The sequence below is a fragment of the Telopea speciosissima genome, chromosome 10 (genome assembly GCF_018873765.1).
Source record: "Telopea speciosissima isolate NSW1024214 ecotype Mountain lineage chromosome 10, Tspe_v1, whole genome shotgun sequence".
Classification (NCBI taxonomy): domain Eukaryota; kingdom Viridiplantae; phylum Streptophyta; class Magnoliopsida; order Proteales; family Proteaceae; genus Telopea; species Telopea speciosissima.
Window position 1 is genome coordinate 33344264 of NC_057925.1, and position 19218 is coordinate 33363481.

At 41.3% G+C, this 19218-nt stretch overlaps 2 protein-coding genes across 3 annotated transcripts in view; both read left to right on the top strand.

The window, feature by feature from the left end:
* Window positions 1–19218, top strand: part of LOC122642969 (L-2-hydroxyglutarate dehydrogenase, mitochondrial) — a 65255-nt gene that overhangs the window by 37882 nt on the left and 8155 nt on the right. For both annotated transcript variants that reach the window (XM_043836596.1, XM_043836594.1), the window contains exon 4: window positions 11103–11262. In XM_043836596.1, the coding sequence (XP_043692531.1) occupies window positions 11103–11262 (160 nt within the window). The remainder of the gene's footprint in view (window positions 1–11102; window positions 11263–19218) is intronic.
* LOC122642970 (probable prefoldin subunit 2) lies at window positions 7509–8054 on the top strand. The gene has a single exon (XM_043836597.1). It carries the CDS (start codon window positions 7539–7541, stop codon window positions 7986–7988), a length of 450 nt encoding a protein of 149 aa, XP_043692532.1. The 5' UTR covers window positions 7509–7538; the 3' UTR covers window positions 7989–8054.

The window sequence follows — 19218 nt, forward strand, 5'->3', positions numbered from 1 at the left end:
AGGAGTCTAACATTTTGCGCCAAACCTAAGAAGAATCACTTGTCGAGGAAGCCTTCCAAATAGAGTCATGCCTAAGAGGCCTTGAGTAAATCCAGTCAACCCAAATGCTCTTGTGCTTTGAAGCAATCTTCCAGATTAGTTTGGAGATACCAGCCAAGTTCACATCCTTGATTCTTCTAATGCCCAATCCACCTTCTTTCTTCGGCAGGCACACAACGGCCTAGGGGAGAGGGTGGAGGAATCTAGAAGTATCACTACCCTTCCAGAGGAAAGCAACCAAAAGAGATTCCAAGGCCTTTATAGTAGCTTTAGGCAGCCCGTAGATTCCGGACTAGTAAATATAAGAGGATTCTAAAACTGATCTGATAAGGACCAACCGGCCTGTATAAGAGAGGAGCTTGCCTTTCCATAGCTGAAGCCTTTTTCGAATGAGGTCGAGCATAGGAGTGCAGTGGTGGGCTGAAAGCCTGGCAGGGACCAAAGGGAGACCTAAATACTTCACAGGGAGATGACCTTCTTGGAAACCAGATCTGTCCAGGAAAGGAGCCTTGTTCTGCTCAGAGACCCCCGCAAAGAACAAGAGAGACTTAGAAGGGTTGATGCGAAGACCCGTTAACTCATGGAAGTGCTACAAGCATAGCATGATAGAGTCCAGAGAGGCAAGGGATGCCTTTGAGAAGATCATAAGGTCATTCGCAAAGGCCAAGTGAGGTAACTTGAGAGCTTTACACTTGGGCATGGGCAAAATAAGCTGTTGATCAGTGCAAATTTGAATTTCCCTGTAGAGAGCTTCCAAGGCCAAAGTGAACAAGTACGGGGAGAGAGGACATCCTTGTCTTATTCCCACAGAGGAATCAAAGTAACCAGCAGGGCTGCCATTAACAAGAACAGAGAACTTTGTGGAAGAGATGCAATCCTCAACCCAGTTGACAAAGATAGAGGGGAATCCCATCTTGGTCATTACCTGACAAATATAATCCCACCTTAAAGAATCAAAGGCCTTGTGAATGTCTATCTTCAGGAGGATGTAAGGGGCACGACTTTTCCTCTCAAAGCCTCTAATAATGTCATGACAAATAAGGATGTTGTCCAAGATGTGCCTTGCTGGGATGAAAGCCGATTGGTTGTCACTGACCAGAAAATCTACTACACTCTTGAGCCGCCTAGCAAGGATCTTGGCAATGAATTTGTACAAGAGGTTGCAAAGAGCTATGGGCCTGAAATCATTTATAGCAGACGCACCTTCCTTTTTAGGGATAAGACAAAGGAAAGTGTGGTTGATACCTTTGACCTGGTAGGGGTTGTAGAAGAAGCTGACAATAGCTGCAATAAGGTCCTGCTTGATGATATCCCAGGTAGCTAAGAAAAAACCCATACTGAAGCCATCTGGGCCAGAAGCACCTGAAACCTTAAGGGAATGAATGGCAGCAACAATCTCTTCCTCATTTGGAATGGCACTCAAGGAGCTAAGGAGAGCCGAAGGGATAAATTTGTTGAGAAGATTGTTCTCCAATACAATTAGGAAGTTTTTCCAGTTTAATTTTGGAATTTCTTGAATTATGTTTTAGTAGTAAAGAAATATTTTAGAGACTCCTTTGCTTTGCAAGTGTTGAGATGTTGAGAGTTTTAGAGGTATAGTCCCACATCGGTTAAGTTCGGTCCTTGTTACCTTAATATACTTAAGGAGCTATCTCCACCTGATGTCTTAAGGTTTTGGGTTGGACCCTCCAACATGGTATCAGAGCCCAATACTTTGGGTATTTTTTCTTTTCCGCCGCCAGAATTATCCGATCAGCGCTGCAACCAAGGCTTTGGCCTCCCTCACTCGTCCAAGCATGGTTGACTGAACATGTTTAAAGCATGTCTCACTACTTCTGCCAAGCTCTACTACGCTGACCACTTGTGCTCTGCCGACCTGCATGGCATCTCCACTTCCGCCTTGGTAACAACATCCCTACCTTGGTTCATTTGTTGTCCTCCCTAAGTTATTTGTCCACGTGTAGAGCCAAGTATGCCGAAGCTACACGTGAGGGGGAGTGTTGAGATGTTGGGAGTTATAATGGTATAGTTCCATATCAGTTAAGTTCGGTCCTTGGTGCTTTCATATACTTTAGGAGCTATCTCCACCTAATGCCTTTAGGTTTTGGGTTGGACCATCCAACAAGAAGTTTGGCAGGGATTTATTTCTTCAGAATCTTTCTATATGGTTAGAGTGATAGGCTCGTTTGGTGAATCCCTTATCAGACTTAAAGCATAGATTCAGATCTGAGATTTTATCCTTGAAGGTAGAATATGGAAGGTATTATCATGAGTCAATACATGGACAATGCCGTAAGCATGTAACATTCAGCTGTAACTCTATTCATCAACCAGTGCTAAAAAGATATGGAAACCTAATAAGAAGAAAGGTTTATTTTGGTAGAGGTTGTGGCTACTACAGTGGGGTTTTGTAGCATTTAAGTTCCATTTTCAATGATGTCGAGAGTATTTCCTATGATACTACTTCCTGCTATTAGCATAGGGATTGAGAAGCCTAAAAGATATTGAGAGTGAAGAAATAATTGGAATGGCTTATCAATGTGATAGCCATCCATGATTTATTTATAATAGATATGAAGAAAGTTCCAGAATAGGTACAATTACAATAATACCCTCAGGAGTAACTAGAATAAAGAAAACCCCATGGGACCCATGTTACATTAATACCCATATTCCAACACTTCCCCTCAAGTTGGTGCATAGATATCGTCATGCCCAACTTGCACAATAGAGGTTGAAAAGCTTTTCCACTTAACCCTTTGGTGAACACATCTGCCAACTGTTCCCCAGATTGAACATAAGGAACACAAACAGTCCCATTATCCAAATTCTCTTCGATAAATGACGATCAATTTCTATGTGTTTTGTCCGATCATGCTAAACTGGGTTATGGGCAATACTTATTGCTGATTTACTGTCGCAGTAGAGTTGCATTGGCAGACTGATAGAAATGCTCAAATCTTGGAACAAGGTTATGAGCCACAATAGCTCTCAAATACCAAGAGCCATAACTCTAAATTCAGCCTCTATATTGGAACGGGCTACCATTGTTTGCTTTTTGCTGTGCCATGTAACACAATTTCCACCCACAAATGTATAGTAACTTGTGGTGGATTTACGATCATGAGAACCAGCCCAGTTCGAGTCAGTGTAGGCCTCAATTTGCAGATGATCATGAGGAGACAATAAAACCCCTTTACCAGGGGCTGACTTCAAGTATCTCAAAATCCTGAATACAGCTTCCTGATGGTTAGAGCGAGCATCATGCATAAATTGACTAATGAGACTCGCAACATAGCAATGTCAGGCCTAGTGTGAGATAGATAAATTAGTCGCCCGACTAACCTCTAATATCTCCCCTTGTCCACTGGTTCACCATCAACGCTTCGAAAAAGAGTATTGGCCTCAATAGGAGTATCCACAGGAGAACATCCCAACATGCTTGTTTCCGAAAGAATACTTGCGTTGAGATGAGAAGAGCCTCTTAGAGGAATAGGCCACTTCAATCCCGAGAAAATAGCGAAGTATTCCTAGATCCTTGATCTCAAATTCCTTGGCCAAATAGGTCTTCAACTTGGAAATTTCTGCAGAGTCATTTCCAGTTACAACTATATCATCTACATATACGATGAGGAGAGTAATAACGCTACCCGTCTTCTTGATGAACAAAGTGTGATCTACGTTGGTTTGTTTATAACAAAATGTCACCATTGCGCTCTGAAAGCGACCAAACCATGCACGTGATGACTGTTACAGACCATACAAAGCCCGCTTGAGTTTATAATCCTTGCTATGAATTGCAGCAGATGAGAATCCAGGTGGCACATCCATATACACTTCCTCCTCTAATTCACCATGGAGGAAGGCATTTTTAACATCAAGCTGCTGTAGACTCCATCCAAGGTTCACAGCACAAGAAAGGATTATCCTGATAGTGTTCATCTTGGCAATAGGTGCAAAAGTCTCCAAATAATCTATCCCATATGTTTGGGTAAAGCCGCGAGCGACCAATCTTGCTTTAAAATGGTCAATAGTTCCATCAGCTTTCTGTTTAATTACAATGACACATTTATAGCCAACAGTCTTCTTTTGTAGTGGAAGTGTGACAAGGTCCCATGTACCACTGTTCTTAAGAGCTTGCATTTCTTCGACCATAGCCCCTTTCCACCTAGCATTTGCAAATGCCTCCTGCCAAGTCTGTGGTATGGAAATAGAGAATGAAGAGGAAACAAAAGTATGAAATGAGGGGGGCAAAGATTCATACGAAACAACCTGAGAAATTGGATGTTGCGTACAAGATCTTTTTCCCTTCCTGAGAGCAATGGGTAGGTCAAGTGATGGATCAGAAATAATAGGAGGTTCGGAAATAATATGAGAAGGATCCAAGGGAGAAGAATCTGAAGGATCAGAAATATTATCAGAGAAAGTCTCAATCTGTCCTGGATCAGAGGACAACTCTCGGTTTGGTATTGATGCAGTGGTGGGCTTTAGTTGCCATTGCCCTTTTTTCTTCCGATAATACTGTTGATTAAAATCTTTCTCTGGCTGAACTTGCTGCTCCCCCTGGACACCACCATCATCTAAAGGTACATGATAATCATCGGTGGGCTCATGAAGGGGAGGAATAGTAATCGGCACATCTTCTGTGGTAGATGTAGACTCTCCCTAAAGAGGTGCCGATGAGGGATAAAATGCCACAGCCTCATGAAAAACAACATCCATGGAAACAAAAACACGATGGGATGAAGGATGGTAACATTTATAACCTTTTTGTGTTGGAGAATAGCCAATGAAAATGCAGCGGAGACCGCGAGGATCAAGTTTACCATGGGCATAGTGGTTTCGAACAAAAAAAACACACCCGAAAATTTTGGAGGAATGATATAAGAAGAAGACCCTTTTAAAAGATCAAGAGGAGATTTATAGTCAAGGATCCGAGAGGGCATTCAATTGATAAGATAAGTGGCTGTTAGAACAGCCTCGCCCCAAAAATGAAAAGGGACATTCATTTCAAACATAATGGAATGAGTAACATCAAGAAGATGTCGATTTTTGCGTTCAGCCACTCCATTTTGGGGTGGAGTGTCAACACAACTAGTTTGGTGAATGATACCTTGAGTACCAAGAAAGACTTGAAATGCCCCGTCTAAATATTCACGACCATTGTCACTCCGAAGAGTTTGAATGGTCGCCTGAAACTGAGTTTGAACCATGCTATAAAAAAACTTAAAACAAGAAAACACTTCACTTTTGTGCCTCATTAAATAAACCCAGGTGGTGCGTGTGTGAGAATCAATAAATGTGACAAATCACTTAAAACCAGAAATAGAGGATGTACGTGAGGGACCCCAGACATCAGAATGAATCATAGAAAAAGGTTTGGAACATCTTTTATTTGAACTAGAATAAATAGAACGAGTTTGTTTTGCAAAAACACAAGCCTCACATAATAAAGTTTAATTGCTGAAATAAACAAGGAAAAATTTTAGCTAAGGTTCCTAAAGGTGGATGTCCCAATTGGCGATGCCAACGATGTAATTCAAATAAATGATGGTCAGCGGAAGTAGCACTATGAGCCTATCCAGATATGGCAGCAGTGTTAGAGGTAAGATCATCGTCGAGCAAATAAAGGCCACCACACATTCTACCAGTTCCAATCGTTCTCCCCGTCCCCAAGTCCTGAAAGACAAAATGGGAAAAATAAAAAATAGCTTTACAATTGAGATTAGATGTCAAACTACTGATAGAAAGCAAATTAGAACCACCCAATTTGGGGTCTCCAAAGTCCAACTCCTAAACCGTTCCAAGCCTGCCTCCCCAAATTCTTGCCTTCCCATCCTATGTTTGCTACTCGGGCAGCCGACATCGACGACTAGTCCCTACCCACCTTCTCCCCACCAAGGTTTAATATTTCGCGATATCTCGGTATCTCGGGCCTACCGAGATATTCGAGATACTCGAAATATCGCGAAATATGACCGAAATATTGCATTTTTTCTGCAATATTTCGGGGGTCCATCTCGGAGGGTATTTGGCCATATCTAGGCCTGAAACTTCATGGACAGCCTTATTTAAGCTTAATAAACACATTTAAACCATAAAATTTGTAAAAATATGAATTCAAATTGGTGTTTTGGGCTTGCACCCTTGATTGACATACGGTCGCTGACCGTAATGTATAAATAGTTAAATACACATAGATTAGGCAGTTAATATTTAATAATAGTATTTAACTTCATCACATATTAAGTTAAAGCCAATACACATTGATGAGTACCATGATTCTCATAAAATCCATAATATTCAATAAGTCAAAACTCAATAGCTCAAATGCTTAAAGCCTTAAAGGTAATACACTAAGTGTCAAAGTCACAAGACTCGCAAGTCACAACTCACAAGTTCATAGATCAATGAAATCACAACTTAAGTTACAAATTACAAGTGCTAAACTACTAATAGTAGTTGCTGTGCCTCCTTGGATCAATCCCACTCATGCCTCGCTGGAGTCGACGTCCATTGCTCTCTGTTTGAAGGACATATGTGGACCATGGTATAGAATCGGAGAAGAAACGAGTGTAGTCATCCACAAGTGTCACGTAAATGGAATCATCAACATACTGTAGGTAACCTATCCTAGGATATAAGCTAGGGTTACCAATCAATCCAGTCTGTGAAGAAGATGATCCACTGTGATATGATGTTGGCGCCGGCACAAGAGGCGATGGCATTGGCTGCATGTATGGCTGGTGAGGTTGGTAGCTAGGTCTGCTAGGGTATGCAAAGATGTTATCTACAAAAGATGATCCAGTATGTCCCTGGGACTGGGACTGGGACTAGTAGTCATAGTCCCCTACCCCACTAAACTGCCCATATGATGATGATCCATATCCATATCCATTGTAAGGTTGTGATGCACCATAATCCGATGCCAATGGAGTTGTAGGAAAATGAATTTTTAAAACCAGAAAAGAAAAAAAAAAATACATATGGGAAAAAAATTTCGACACCGTGAGGCTGTAGATCGGCCTCCGGTGTCTAACATATATTAATATCATCAACATCCAACAACATTTGTACAAAGTATTTTAAAAAAACATAGTTTTTGAGAAATAGAATTTACCTTAAATAGTGAAAATAGGCTTGGATGATGAGCTTAGATGACCCTCCAACGTCTTCCCGGCGACAAGGAGCTTCAACAATGCTTGGATGAGGCTTGGAAGGGAGGAAGAAGAGCAAAAAATGAGGAAGAAGAGAGAAAAATAGAGTTTCAGCAGCTCTCGGTCGAAATATCGACCAAGAGCTGCAAAATATGGTATAAAATGGCCCCTCACGTGACACTATTTGTCACTTTTTCAATATCTCGCGATATATCGACGAAATATTGTATTTTTTGGTTTCGGATCTCGGACATGTCGAGATATACGAAATTTGGCGATATATCGCCGAAATTTCGTGAGATTTTAAACCATGCTCCCCACTCCGTCCGTCGAACATTTGCCATGTCGAACAAAGTTGAAGGTGATGGTAAGGAACCAGTGAATGAGCAGGCAATTGCCAACATATATGGCAACATGAGGTCTGAAATCAACCAACTTCACTCAAAAATTACAGAATTGGAGATGGAAGTGAGCGAGCACTCTTTGGTGATTGGAGCCATACAGCCACTTGATCCATCCAGGCGATGCTACTGGATGATTGGAGGTGTGCTGGTGGAGAGAACCATCAAGGAGGTCCTACCAGCAGTCCAGCGTAACAAAGAGGGTCTTGAGGAGGTGATTTCTCGGCTAAATGAAGCCTTGGAAAAGAAGAAAAAGGAGATTGCTGAATTTGAAGCAAAATATGAAATCAGGATAAGAAAATCAGATGGTGAGGTGAAAGATGATGGAGGTCGGAAGGAAGGTTCTGCTCAAGGAGTTCTTGTGGGTCCTGCGGGTGCTAAGAATGAATAATCAATTGTATTGAGTTTTTTGTCTGATGAATTATTTTATTTTTGTTGAAATGAAATTTTGGTTGAACAGTTGTTGGTGTTTATACTAAATTTATATAACCTTATTCTCTATACAAAAAAAAAATAAAAATAGAAAAGCAAATTAGAAGCTAACTTTGGGACATGCAAAACAGAGGACAAGGATAAAGAAGGAGAGCAGCGGATGGCTCCATTCCCTGATACAGAGGAAAGAGAACCATCGGTTATTTTAATTTTATCATTTTCTGAAGAAGTAGAATAATGAAAAAATAAATTTGATGTACCAGTCATGTGGTCAGTGGCTCCAGAATCGATTATCCAAGGACGAGATAATGCCGAAGCACAATGACCACCAAAAGAAATACCTGGTTTGGAGAAAACAAGGTTGGATTCAGAAGAGGGAACCACTGTCGAGGTAGAGGTAGATGCAGATGTTGATGTGAGGGACCCAAAGTTGGTCACCATACGACGAAATACAACAAGTTCCTCTGCAGAAAGTGTGGTATTCGGAGATGTTTCGGTTGCTTCAATAAGATTGGCCTGTGCACCACTACGACCACCATTACCACGACCACGACCCCAGCCACCACCATGACCATTAGACGAATCAGGTGGCCGACTATACAATATCCAGCAATAATCCACAGTATGTCGTTCCTTTCCACAATGGGTACATTTAAGAGGTTCCTTCTCAGACGAGGAACGTGTACCAGTATTAGAACTTAGAAGAGCCACCCCCAGAAGCAAGTAAAGCTGATCTCTCTGGTTGTGTGGGTGGTAACATAGTGGATCGACGAGTATCCTCCAACTGTATCATAGAGTAGGCTTGCTCCAAATTGGGAAAAGGGGAACGACTCAAAACCTGAGATTGAAGCTGGTCATATTCTATATTGAGTCTAGTCAAAAAGGTGTATACTCTGAATTTATCCTCCCTTTGCTGAAATTTTGTAACATCGGAAGGGCAATGAAGTTGAAAGTTATCATGGTAATCTAGCTCTTGCCATAGACTACGGAGTTCAGAGTAGTATTGTGACAAAGTAAGTTCTCCTTGTTTGGTTGCATGGATTTTTCTTTGAATATCATAAACTTGTGCATCATTCCCTACCTGGAAATAGGTATCTTTTGCAGCCTTCCAAATCTTGGCGGCTGAGTCAAGCAACACATAGCCGTGGGCAATGGCTGGAGTCATAGCACTGAGAAGAAAAGACAACCAGCGAGTCACTTGAACTCCACTTATCTTGTAATGGACCAGCATCACTTGGCTTGACAGCAGTGCCATATATATAACCCTTATAGCCCCATGAATCGATGGAAAGAAAAACTGATGTAGACCAGAGTATGTAATTTGTGCCATCGAGCTTCACTGGACGGGCTAGAAAAGAGGGATAATCATGATGATTCCCTTGTATAACAGATGGGCCAGTAGATGCTGTGGAAACGTCTGAATTAGGCATAGTAATGATAGGTGCACACTATCGATCACAAAAAAAAACAGAATAATAGCCCAAAGCACAAAGATGATGTGCAAAAAAATTGCAGTAATTGTTTTCTGCAAAAAAGATGATTCTCAGTTTTTGTAGAAGACCTGGAATGATGCTGATCCTTTGTGGTGTCGATCTTAAAGTGCAGAAAAAACTGGAATGAAAGAAGATTGATGCCAATAAAAATCTGGAATGCCAAGAACTTCTGTAAAAAAAATTGCAGATCGTGGCTGAGAATATCTTTCTAAAAAAAATCTGCAATGTCTTCAATCTTCAAATAATGATCTCAATCTGTATGGAGATCATAAATAGGATAGAAAAAAGGAGGTAAGATCCAGGGCAGGTATTAGATCATTATTTGATCACCTCAAAGTACCACCCCCATAAAACAATGGAGACTAGAGGGAAAAAGTTTTGGTTGTAAGGTTGGGTTTAAGGTTTAAAGGAACTAGAAGAATAGAGGAAGAATCGATCTAAGAGGGATCAATCTTGAGAGGAGGGAAGAGATGGATGAAGGGAAAAATCAAACTCAAGAAGGGAGATCGATTATTGAGAATTGAGACTTATTTCTTAGGTATTGGTTTTGGCTCTGATGCCATGAAGAAATAATTGGAATGGCTTATCAATGTGATAGCCCTCCACGATTTATTTATAATAGATATGAAGCCAGAATAGGAACAATTACAATAATACCCTCAGGAGTAACTAGAATAAAAAAAAGCCCATGGGTCAACCTTATAACATGGGTCTACCCATGTTACATTAATACCCATATTCCAACAGAGAGTGATGGTACTAAATGGAGCTCTAATCAGAGTATAAAATGAAGACGAAAAGGGGAGCATTGTGGGGAACAATTGTGGTAGTTTGTCTATGAATAACAGTTGATGCATTTGAGGTATGGACTTGAAATGTATGAAGAATAGTTGATGTGTTTGAGTTATGGACTTGAAATTGGGATCTAAACTGCATACCACAATGCACCCAAATCATAGGCCTCATGGTGGAGCTTCAGATTGACAGGCTAACGAGAAAAGAAGGTACTAGCAACTCTTTGGAAGCAAGGATCGTAAGGATAAGGGAAAGAGGATGAAATTGATGGGTTCTACTGAGTGGCAACAGATCTCCATGGTGAATATTATGCAGCATGGCCTCATCATGATTATGATTCCCCTGGTTTTGGGATGACCAAGTTTATCCATGGCCAGGGATCATATTGGGAAAGAGGTATATGGCTCTCCCCAAGGTCATGGCTTGGAACTTTTTTTCTTTGGATGGGGTGGGCAGGGCAGAGTAACTTTGTTATCTCAGCAGGATCCTCTATGCTAGCTCTCTTGTACCTACCGTCTTTCTCATTGTTTCCACTTGTTGCCATGCAGGTGTGTGCTGGTCCCTATAAATTGGACAAGAGAAGGATCTTAGTCCTATTGCCCCCCTCCCCCTCTCTCCCATTCTTTGTTAGTAACGATGGTTTAGAGACTATTTCTTCACATCGATCAGCTAGGAATTTACCAGATCCGCTGAATATAATTTGAAGATATATTGCATGGTTGCATTGAAAATTTTTCCATAAGGAACCAATTCACAGAAACTTATCTTTCTTTTTCCCCTTTCAGGTTTGACTATTCTGTCTCTGCTGATCGAGCCCAGAGTTTTTACCCAAAAATAAGAAGATACTACCCTAATCTGAAGGATGGATCTCTGGAGCCAGGATATGCAGGGATCCGACCAAAGCTTACTGGTCCTAGACAGTCTCCGGCTGATTTTGTTGTACAGGTCTTCTCTATAAACACCTTATACACTGAATTTGTATTTCGTTCTATATTTATGTCGGTCTATTATTGCCAGGATAAAACTATTTACTCTTAACAGTTGACATAATTTTGCATAAAACTTATTCAAGATTATACTTGTCACACAACAAGGAGACACTTGGTTTTTTCAGAATTTTTCTGTATTAAACATTCCATCTCCATGTTGAACACTGCATTCACATTTACTATATAACCTAACCATGTATCTGTCTCAACCAGGTTACTTGGTATTTGGTAACAGAGAAAACTGGCTTGCTAATGTGATCATAATTCATAAACCATAATGACATTTATACTGAAAAAACACTCAAATTAAATAGACTACTGAAACATAAGTTAGATGATTATGGTGAAGAAATTGGTTAATTGGGGCAGGAATATAGTAGTGAGAGGCGACACACAGATTTAGGAAGCTACAATGATGAATATAAAAATACTATTGGCACATAAAACTTTTCCTATAACCTTTTTGTGATTACTTCTCAGGTATATATTTTCCCTCCCAACAAATGGTGGAATCCAGTTGTTAACTCATTCTAATTGAAACCTCACTGCAACTGTTCGGGTGTAGCTATATTAACTCTATTCCAGCATCCACTATTCCTGGGTCCATATTGTCTTATCAATCATAAGTTTTTACGCCTTTCCTTGGCCTTGCTAACTTGACCTGCATCTTTTCTGGCCTTCATTATGTTTGTTTTGGGAATTGTGATGTGACACCAGTACACCTTTATTTATAATAATAGAGTAATGGAGTACAAAGACAATAAAGCCCCTAGGGTGACATTGCATTATTCCTAAGGACAATTTTACCCCTATACCCCATATTACAACACTCCCCCTCAAGTTGGTGCATGGATATACACATGCCCAACTTGCATACAAAAGGACCAAAAGCTTTACTACTTAAACCCTTTGTGAAAACATTGGCCAACTGGTCTCTAAACTTGACAAAAAGAGTGCAAATCAGTCCTTATTTCAGCTTTTCTTTGATAAAATGGCAATCAATTTCCACATCCTTGGTTCTACCATGTTGGACCAGATTATGGGCAATATTGATAGTAGACTTGTTATCACAGTAAAGTATCATGAGTAATAATGTAGGAAAACCCAAGTCTTTCAACAGTCCCTAGAGCCACATTAATTCACAAATGCCATGGGACATGGCACGAAACTCCGCCTCAGTACTTGAACGGGCAACAATAGTCTGTTTCTTGCTTCGCCATGGGACCAAATTGCTTCCAACAAAAGTGCATTAACCAGAAGTTGACTATCGATCATCAGGAGAACTAGCCCAGCCAGAGTCAGTAAAGGCTTCTACTCGCAGATGATCGTGAGAAATAAAATTCCTTTGCCAGGGGCAGCCTTCAAGTAATGTAAAATTTGGATCACAATATCCCAATGGGAAGTATATGGGTCATGCATGTACTAGCTGACCATGCTGATTGCAAAAGCTATGTCCGGCTGAGTATGAGAAAGACCAGTAACCTCTGATATTTCCCTTTATCCATAGGGTAACCTGTTTTAGTAGAGAGACAAGCATTTGCTTCAAGAGGAGTGTCTGACGGTTTACATCCTAACATGCTGGTCTCAGACAACAAATCCAAAGTGTATTTCCATGTGAGAGAAACACCCCTTTAGTAGACCGTGCAACCTCAATTCCAAGAAAATACCTTAATGTGCCAAGATACTTGATTTCAAATTCTTTCCCAAGATATGATTTTAGTTAAGCAATCTAGCAATCTTGGTTCCAGATCTCTTGATAAAAAGGGTGTGGTCAGCATTGCTTTGGGTGTAGCCAAATGAGACCATTGCGCCATAAAATCTTCCGAACCAACCCGTGGGGACTGCTTTAAACCATAAAAGGCACGCTTCAGCTTGCGCACCTTCCCATGAGAGGGACGGATTCACGGACGGAACCTCACCATGAATCCGTTCGTGCATCCGTCCGAACCCTAAGACATTGCCGAGAGGGAACGGAACCACTAGGTTAATCCGTCCCTGGCTCCGTTCGAGCCAGTTACCAAAATACAATGGACGGAACCACAAATGGATCCGTTTGTGCATCCATCAAGGTTCTGTCTGAGATTTGAAAGGATTTTCATTCTCACCTTGGAACCTTGAGGTCACATGGCTCTTAGGGTTAGAGAGGGGAGTCCTAAGCCTTCCTAGGGTCATTAGCACCTAGTCCATCCATGGGTCCAAGGTCTCACAAGGATCCAACTCCTTTGGTCCAGGTCTAGGGTTTAGGGTTGGGGAAGCCATAGGATAGCAACAATGGTTGTAAACAGGGGTTGATTGGAGCTATAATTAGAGATAGGTCTTCATTAATGAAACTCCATGCTGAGCTAAACTCCACCTTGAGTCCCAAGTGGAACCCTAGGTTAACCCATCCTTAGGTAGAACCTCCCAAAACCCAAAAATGGAGAAGGGGGAGAGAGTAGTAGGATACAAGCTTACATAGATGAGTGAAACCCAATACTCAAGCTCCGAATGAGCCTTGATGCTCCACCTTCCACTCTCTTCTCCCTCCCTTTCCTTCCTTTTCTTCTTTCCTTGTCCAGACAGCAAGAGGGGAGGGGGAAGGACAGCAAGGCTTCCTCTCTTGCTCCTTCCTTCATCTTCTTCTCCTCTCCTTTCTTTCCTCTTTCTTCCCTTTTTCTCCCAAGGTTTCTGATTTGGGAAAATGAAAGAGCTAAGGAGCTCATGCGCTTTTTTATAACTTGAAATGGGCCTTAGGGCCTGTTTGCCTAGGTCCTTAAACTTAAGAATCCATTTAATTCAAGTTTGGGCTTAGGACCAGTTTGGCTAAGGTTCTAAGCCCTTAGGTCCAATTAGTTAGGTTATGTTTGGCTTAGCTCAAGGCCCAAAAATGTATTTTGGTCCAGGGCTTGTTTGGCTTGGTCCAATTAAAAGAAAACCATTATCTGTTTGAGTTAAGCCTTGTGGGCCACTTTCATGGCCCAACAGCTCAAAAGAGGATAAGGGTGGGGGTCTATTATGTCCGAGGACATAGCCACAGTGTCCGGAACACGGGAACGTGGGCCCCACACAGGAAAAACAATTAAAAATCAAGAGACAGCACGGACGGATCCACGGAAGGAATTAGTCTTATGAGTCCGTCCGTGACTCTGTCGCTGCTGTAAGGGCTAAAAACACAAAGAAAGTTGTCGGGCTATGACCCACATTTCCAGGACTTCGAGGGGATATGTATACCAAACATTTAGGGTTCAAAGCTTACCCATTGTGTGGTCCAATCGCTCATCAAGGTGTAAATACAATCCTTGTGTTTGAGCTTTACCTTTTACTGTTACGGTCCAAGGTCACAGGTGTTGACCGTTGGCAACGTGGCGACACCCGTCAGTAAAAATTCAATTTGGCCCCGGGGTATTAGGGTGTATTTTGGGCGCGAGTGTAACATTCCCCCAACCTTATAAGAAGTTTTGTCCTCGAAATTTGACGTGTCTGGGGATCCCAATAAGTGAGGATACCATAAATACCAAAACTCCCTACTTAACCACTACCTGGACTATGTTAGGGAGTCCAGCCATAAATGGGTCAGTGCCTACTCAATACGCCATTGGTCAGGGATTCACAGCTTCACTTTCTTACAGAATCGCATCACTGCAGGGGATGTGGTTTAAGGCGATCCCGGGCTCAATTGGTTTAGAGGTCGACGCTTCTAAGTATTCAGGGAGGTTCGAACCTCGGATACAAACCATAAGAAACAAAAGGTCTAATTGATCTTCTAGATCAAGTTCAGTGTTAAACACTCATCGCTTTGGGTTGCAAGGTTAGGTTTATACTATCTTTCAAACAAGGCTCTTGTTCTAAATATTTTCACTTCAGATTTTCCATTACCTAACTCAACTTTAGAATGAATTGGAATATTGATGGAATCTCCTATTGTTCACTCCTAATACGGAGGGAACGCATTTGGTTGCCCATTACTCCATTCATACCTATCGTTGGGAAAAGTCCTAAGAAATCGTCCAGTTCTAGTTCTCAAAACCATACAAGCTTACTAACTAACACCCAACAGAAATATAATAATTTACAACAACTTCCATTTCAAGAGCTATTACTCACTTCCTAGCCTCTGGTCTAAATCAACTCTTCTAAGTGATGCCCAAGGTCAGGCAAGATTTACAAATTAGGAGGTTCACCCAGGGCCAACATCGAAATCACCAACTATTAACCAACAATCGCATGACCAGGGTCGGTGTCAAGACAACTAACACAGTAAGATCAACACTAAGGTCGTACTAGCAGTGTAGGGAACAATATAATTCAAGCATTAAAGGATTATGCAAGGTACCTACTCCAGTTTCAAATTCAAATGCACAATAAGGCATAAGATAAATCCAAAAGAATATGGTCACATCCCTAATTGATGCACCCGCCAAACAAAGCTAATTTACGAAGAAAGGTCAACAACAAGGTACAAAAGTGTTAGAGGATCTAGACCGAAAGATATCAAACATAGATGGATCGGATGTAAGTACGGGTCATAACTCGGGTGTGGGTCCGATGAATTTCATAGAAACAGAGAAACCCGTGATTAGTTCTCCACTCATGTTTGGGGATTTTTTCAACATTAAAAGCCTTATTACTTTCATGATTAAGGTTATTTGGAAGTTCTAAACACAATTTGGCATTCCATTCATGGATCCAGGTTAGGGTTTGGATGAACAGAGTCCAAAAATCAAAATAGAACTGCTACTGATTTGGGGAATTGCGTGAGTGGGCTTTCACTTGCACAATGTTTCCATTGGTTACTTAAACTTAGTAATTTAAAACACCAAGCAAGTCATTAAGTCATTCATTTATGAGTTTAGCCACGAATTTGGATCCTATACATTCCAATAAAGGTTTCTGCACTATATAGATTCTGTCTTCTTTTATTCATTAGCTAGGTGGGTTGCATAACACTCATCCCGTATTTGATCAATTATTCTACATCTCTTACTTGGATTTGGGGAAAGATTCCCACCTTATACTAAGTACTTATTGATCCCATTTGATTCAAGTGTAGTGAATTGTGTTTATGGTTCTTGTTTAATTTAAGTTCCTCTGTCCACAAGGCTTATAATCTTTCAAGTAAGACTTTATACTGCCTATCTCATTACGTGCTCTAATCTATTATCCTTAAGGTTATCAGTTTAATACTATTAAAGAAACTCGTTCCCTTCTACTCTCCTCCACTTCACCTAGGAGGCATAACATACCTCACTCCTGTGTTTTATTTGATTAACATTATCTTTTAAGGGAGAGGAACTTATTGGGTTTAAAGATTTTATTCTCAATGTAAAATCAGCTCCCATACTTATGGAATGGAAGTTACTGTTTGGACTAAAAATTGTTATTCCCTACAGACTTCGTCTTGCTTGTGCACAAGCTTCAAACATTATGACCTCAAGGTTAAATAAAGATCAACCGAAAGTACAAGAGTAGGTTACAACAATATGGGTGTAAACATGAAGATGCAATCATATAGTCATCACATTAAGGGTAAGTCCACAAGGTTCCAAAAATTGGGTTCAAAAGCCCGAAAAAAACACGGACGGAATCCGTGTTGTGAGTCTATTTGTGACTCCATCGCAAAATAGGCAAGACAGACTAACGGGCGGATTATGTAATGTGAATCCGTTTGTGCATCCGTCCTCAGAGTGTTTGGTTTGATCAAAACACCGAATCAAACGGAACTACGGACGGATCCTTGGTCGTGGTTCCGTTCGATGTTCTGTGCAGTTCAAGGAACGAAAATTACAATTTTTATGCTGGACGGATTTACGGACGGAACCACGATAGTGGATCCGTTCGTGCGTCCGTTCGCCAAATTTTTATAAAAAACACAGCTGCGAGTTTTCAAACTCATTTGGCTCTTAGGGTGGACGGAACCACAGAGCAGGGAAGCTCCAAGCATCATCCGTTCAAGGTTCCTTCGCCTTCTCCTAGCGATCTTGGGACCCAACACATCAAGAATCGGCCTCCATTGCTACAAGGTATTGGTTCTTCCTCTTCTCCTCAACTTCCCAGATTTTTCTTCTTAGTCTCCTAGGGTTTTGATTGTTCTTTCTCTCCCTTTTTTTTTTGTTCAAGGGACATTCATGGTGGTTTGGATGTATTCTTGCTTCTATTTGCACTCCCATAACCATGTGGATACCAAAACCATGCCAAAATTTCGATTGATGCTAGGGTTTGGTTGAATCAAGCCCCAATCGAAATCTTCCCACTCATTTGTCTAAAATTTTATTTTTTGTTCAGTTGTAAAACCCCAAATGTTACTGTTTTAGGTTAAACTACTGTGTGCATATTTGTATTTTGAATATTTTCAAAATTCCTTTCTAGGAAAACACATATGCTTGTTAATTAAGTGCACCCATGCTTAGTTGAATTATTCAAATGGTCTCTAGGTAATGGTTGGGATAAAATTCCCAATTTCTCACTATTTTGGGAATGAACTTCAAGGCATGACTAATTTCATTGTATTCCTTGTCATTTCTATGAGACTTATCCCATTAAAATTCCTCTCAAGCACATTTGGTTGATTGTGTAACTTCTAAGGTAGGGATTGGACGTAACGCTCACTCTTGCATTGATTCTCCCCAATTCGAACTTTGTTGTTAGTTAAAAATTTTGTTATACAACTGATGTGTTTGGTCCTTTGCTTGGAAACACTTGGTAACCAATGGTATAAAGCTTGTCTCTATTAAATCACCCCCCTTTTTTTTTGTTCAACTAATTCCTACATATATACATATTTGCGTCCATATATCTATATATATATATATATATATATATTTATATAATTTCGTTTTATTTGTTTGAGTTTGGTTTAGTCATTGTTATCCTTTTATTGGCTTCTTGTGCGTAGGGATCAAGCAATGGCCCCAAGAAGAAGGAATGCCCTAGCCGCTCTACCACCTCCACCCCCGGCTTTCAATGCAAAAAGATTCATATCAGCGGAGGCCGAGGGCCTATTCCATGAAAACTTCCATTACAGTGAGATCCTACTAGAGCGGGATGTAATAGTTGGGGAGTTGGTAGCCTTCATGGTGGACATCAGGTTTAACCGATTAGGGTGGACCAGCATGCTCACCAACCCCGAGTTCTATTACCCCACCATTGTTATGGAATTCTATTCCAACCTGGTGCTCATTCAAGAGGATGCGGACAGTCTCAGGTTGACTTCCTTTGTGAGGGGAGTACCAATTGCATTTAATGGGGTGGAGTTGGGAATACTCTTGGATGTATCTTCAGAAGGGAATAGGGTGTACTACCCTCCAGGGAGTGATCCCAACAGGTGCCTATCTCCGACGGATCGCCAGCTCCTGTACTAGACCCTCACAGACTATGTGTATGATGACAGCGATGACGTATCCAGATTTGGGCCTTCTCAATGGGTCTTAACGTACATTGCCAAGACGAACTTGGCCCCAGTTAGAGGACACAACACTGAGCCCCCACTGATGGCAGCCTCACTAGCATATTCCCTCTACACAGGCAAGCAAACTTTCCTCCCATATGTCATCATCCAGAACATTGCGCATGCAGTCTCCAATCCCCACTGTAAGAATGCCTTGCCCTATGGAGGGCTGCTCACCCGGGTCTTTCTCCATTATGGGATAGGTCTCAACAATGAGATCCAGGACGCGAGCTCCGAGGGACCATTTGGGCTCAATGCATTACAACGGATGGGCATACCATATGATTCTTACAGTTTCGGGGAACCTGTCAATTATGGAGGGGGTGGAAGAGCCCTCTTGGAGGATGTAGAGGTCGTGGGATCTAGGCAGCACACTGCATGGGCCACCATCACAGAGGATACTGGTGGGAATGCTGTCCTTGTTGCCATCAGACGACTGAATCTAAGGATGACAGAGGGGTTTACTGAAATCAAGGGCCAGTTCTCATC

Coding starts and splice junctions, on each gene's coding strand:
- LOC122642970 (XM_043836597.1), top strand. CDS start 7,539: ATGTCGAACAAAGTTGAAGGTGATGGTAAGGAACCAGTGAATGAGCAG.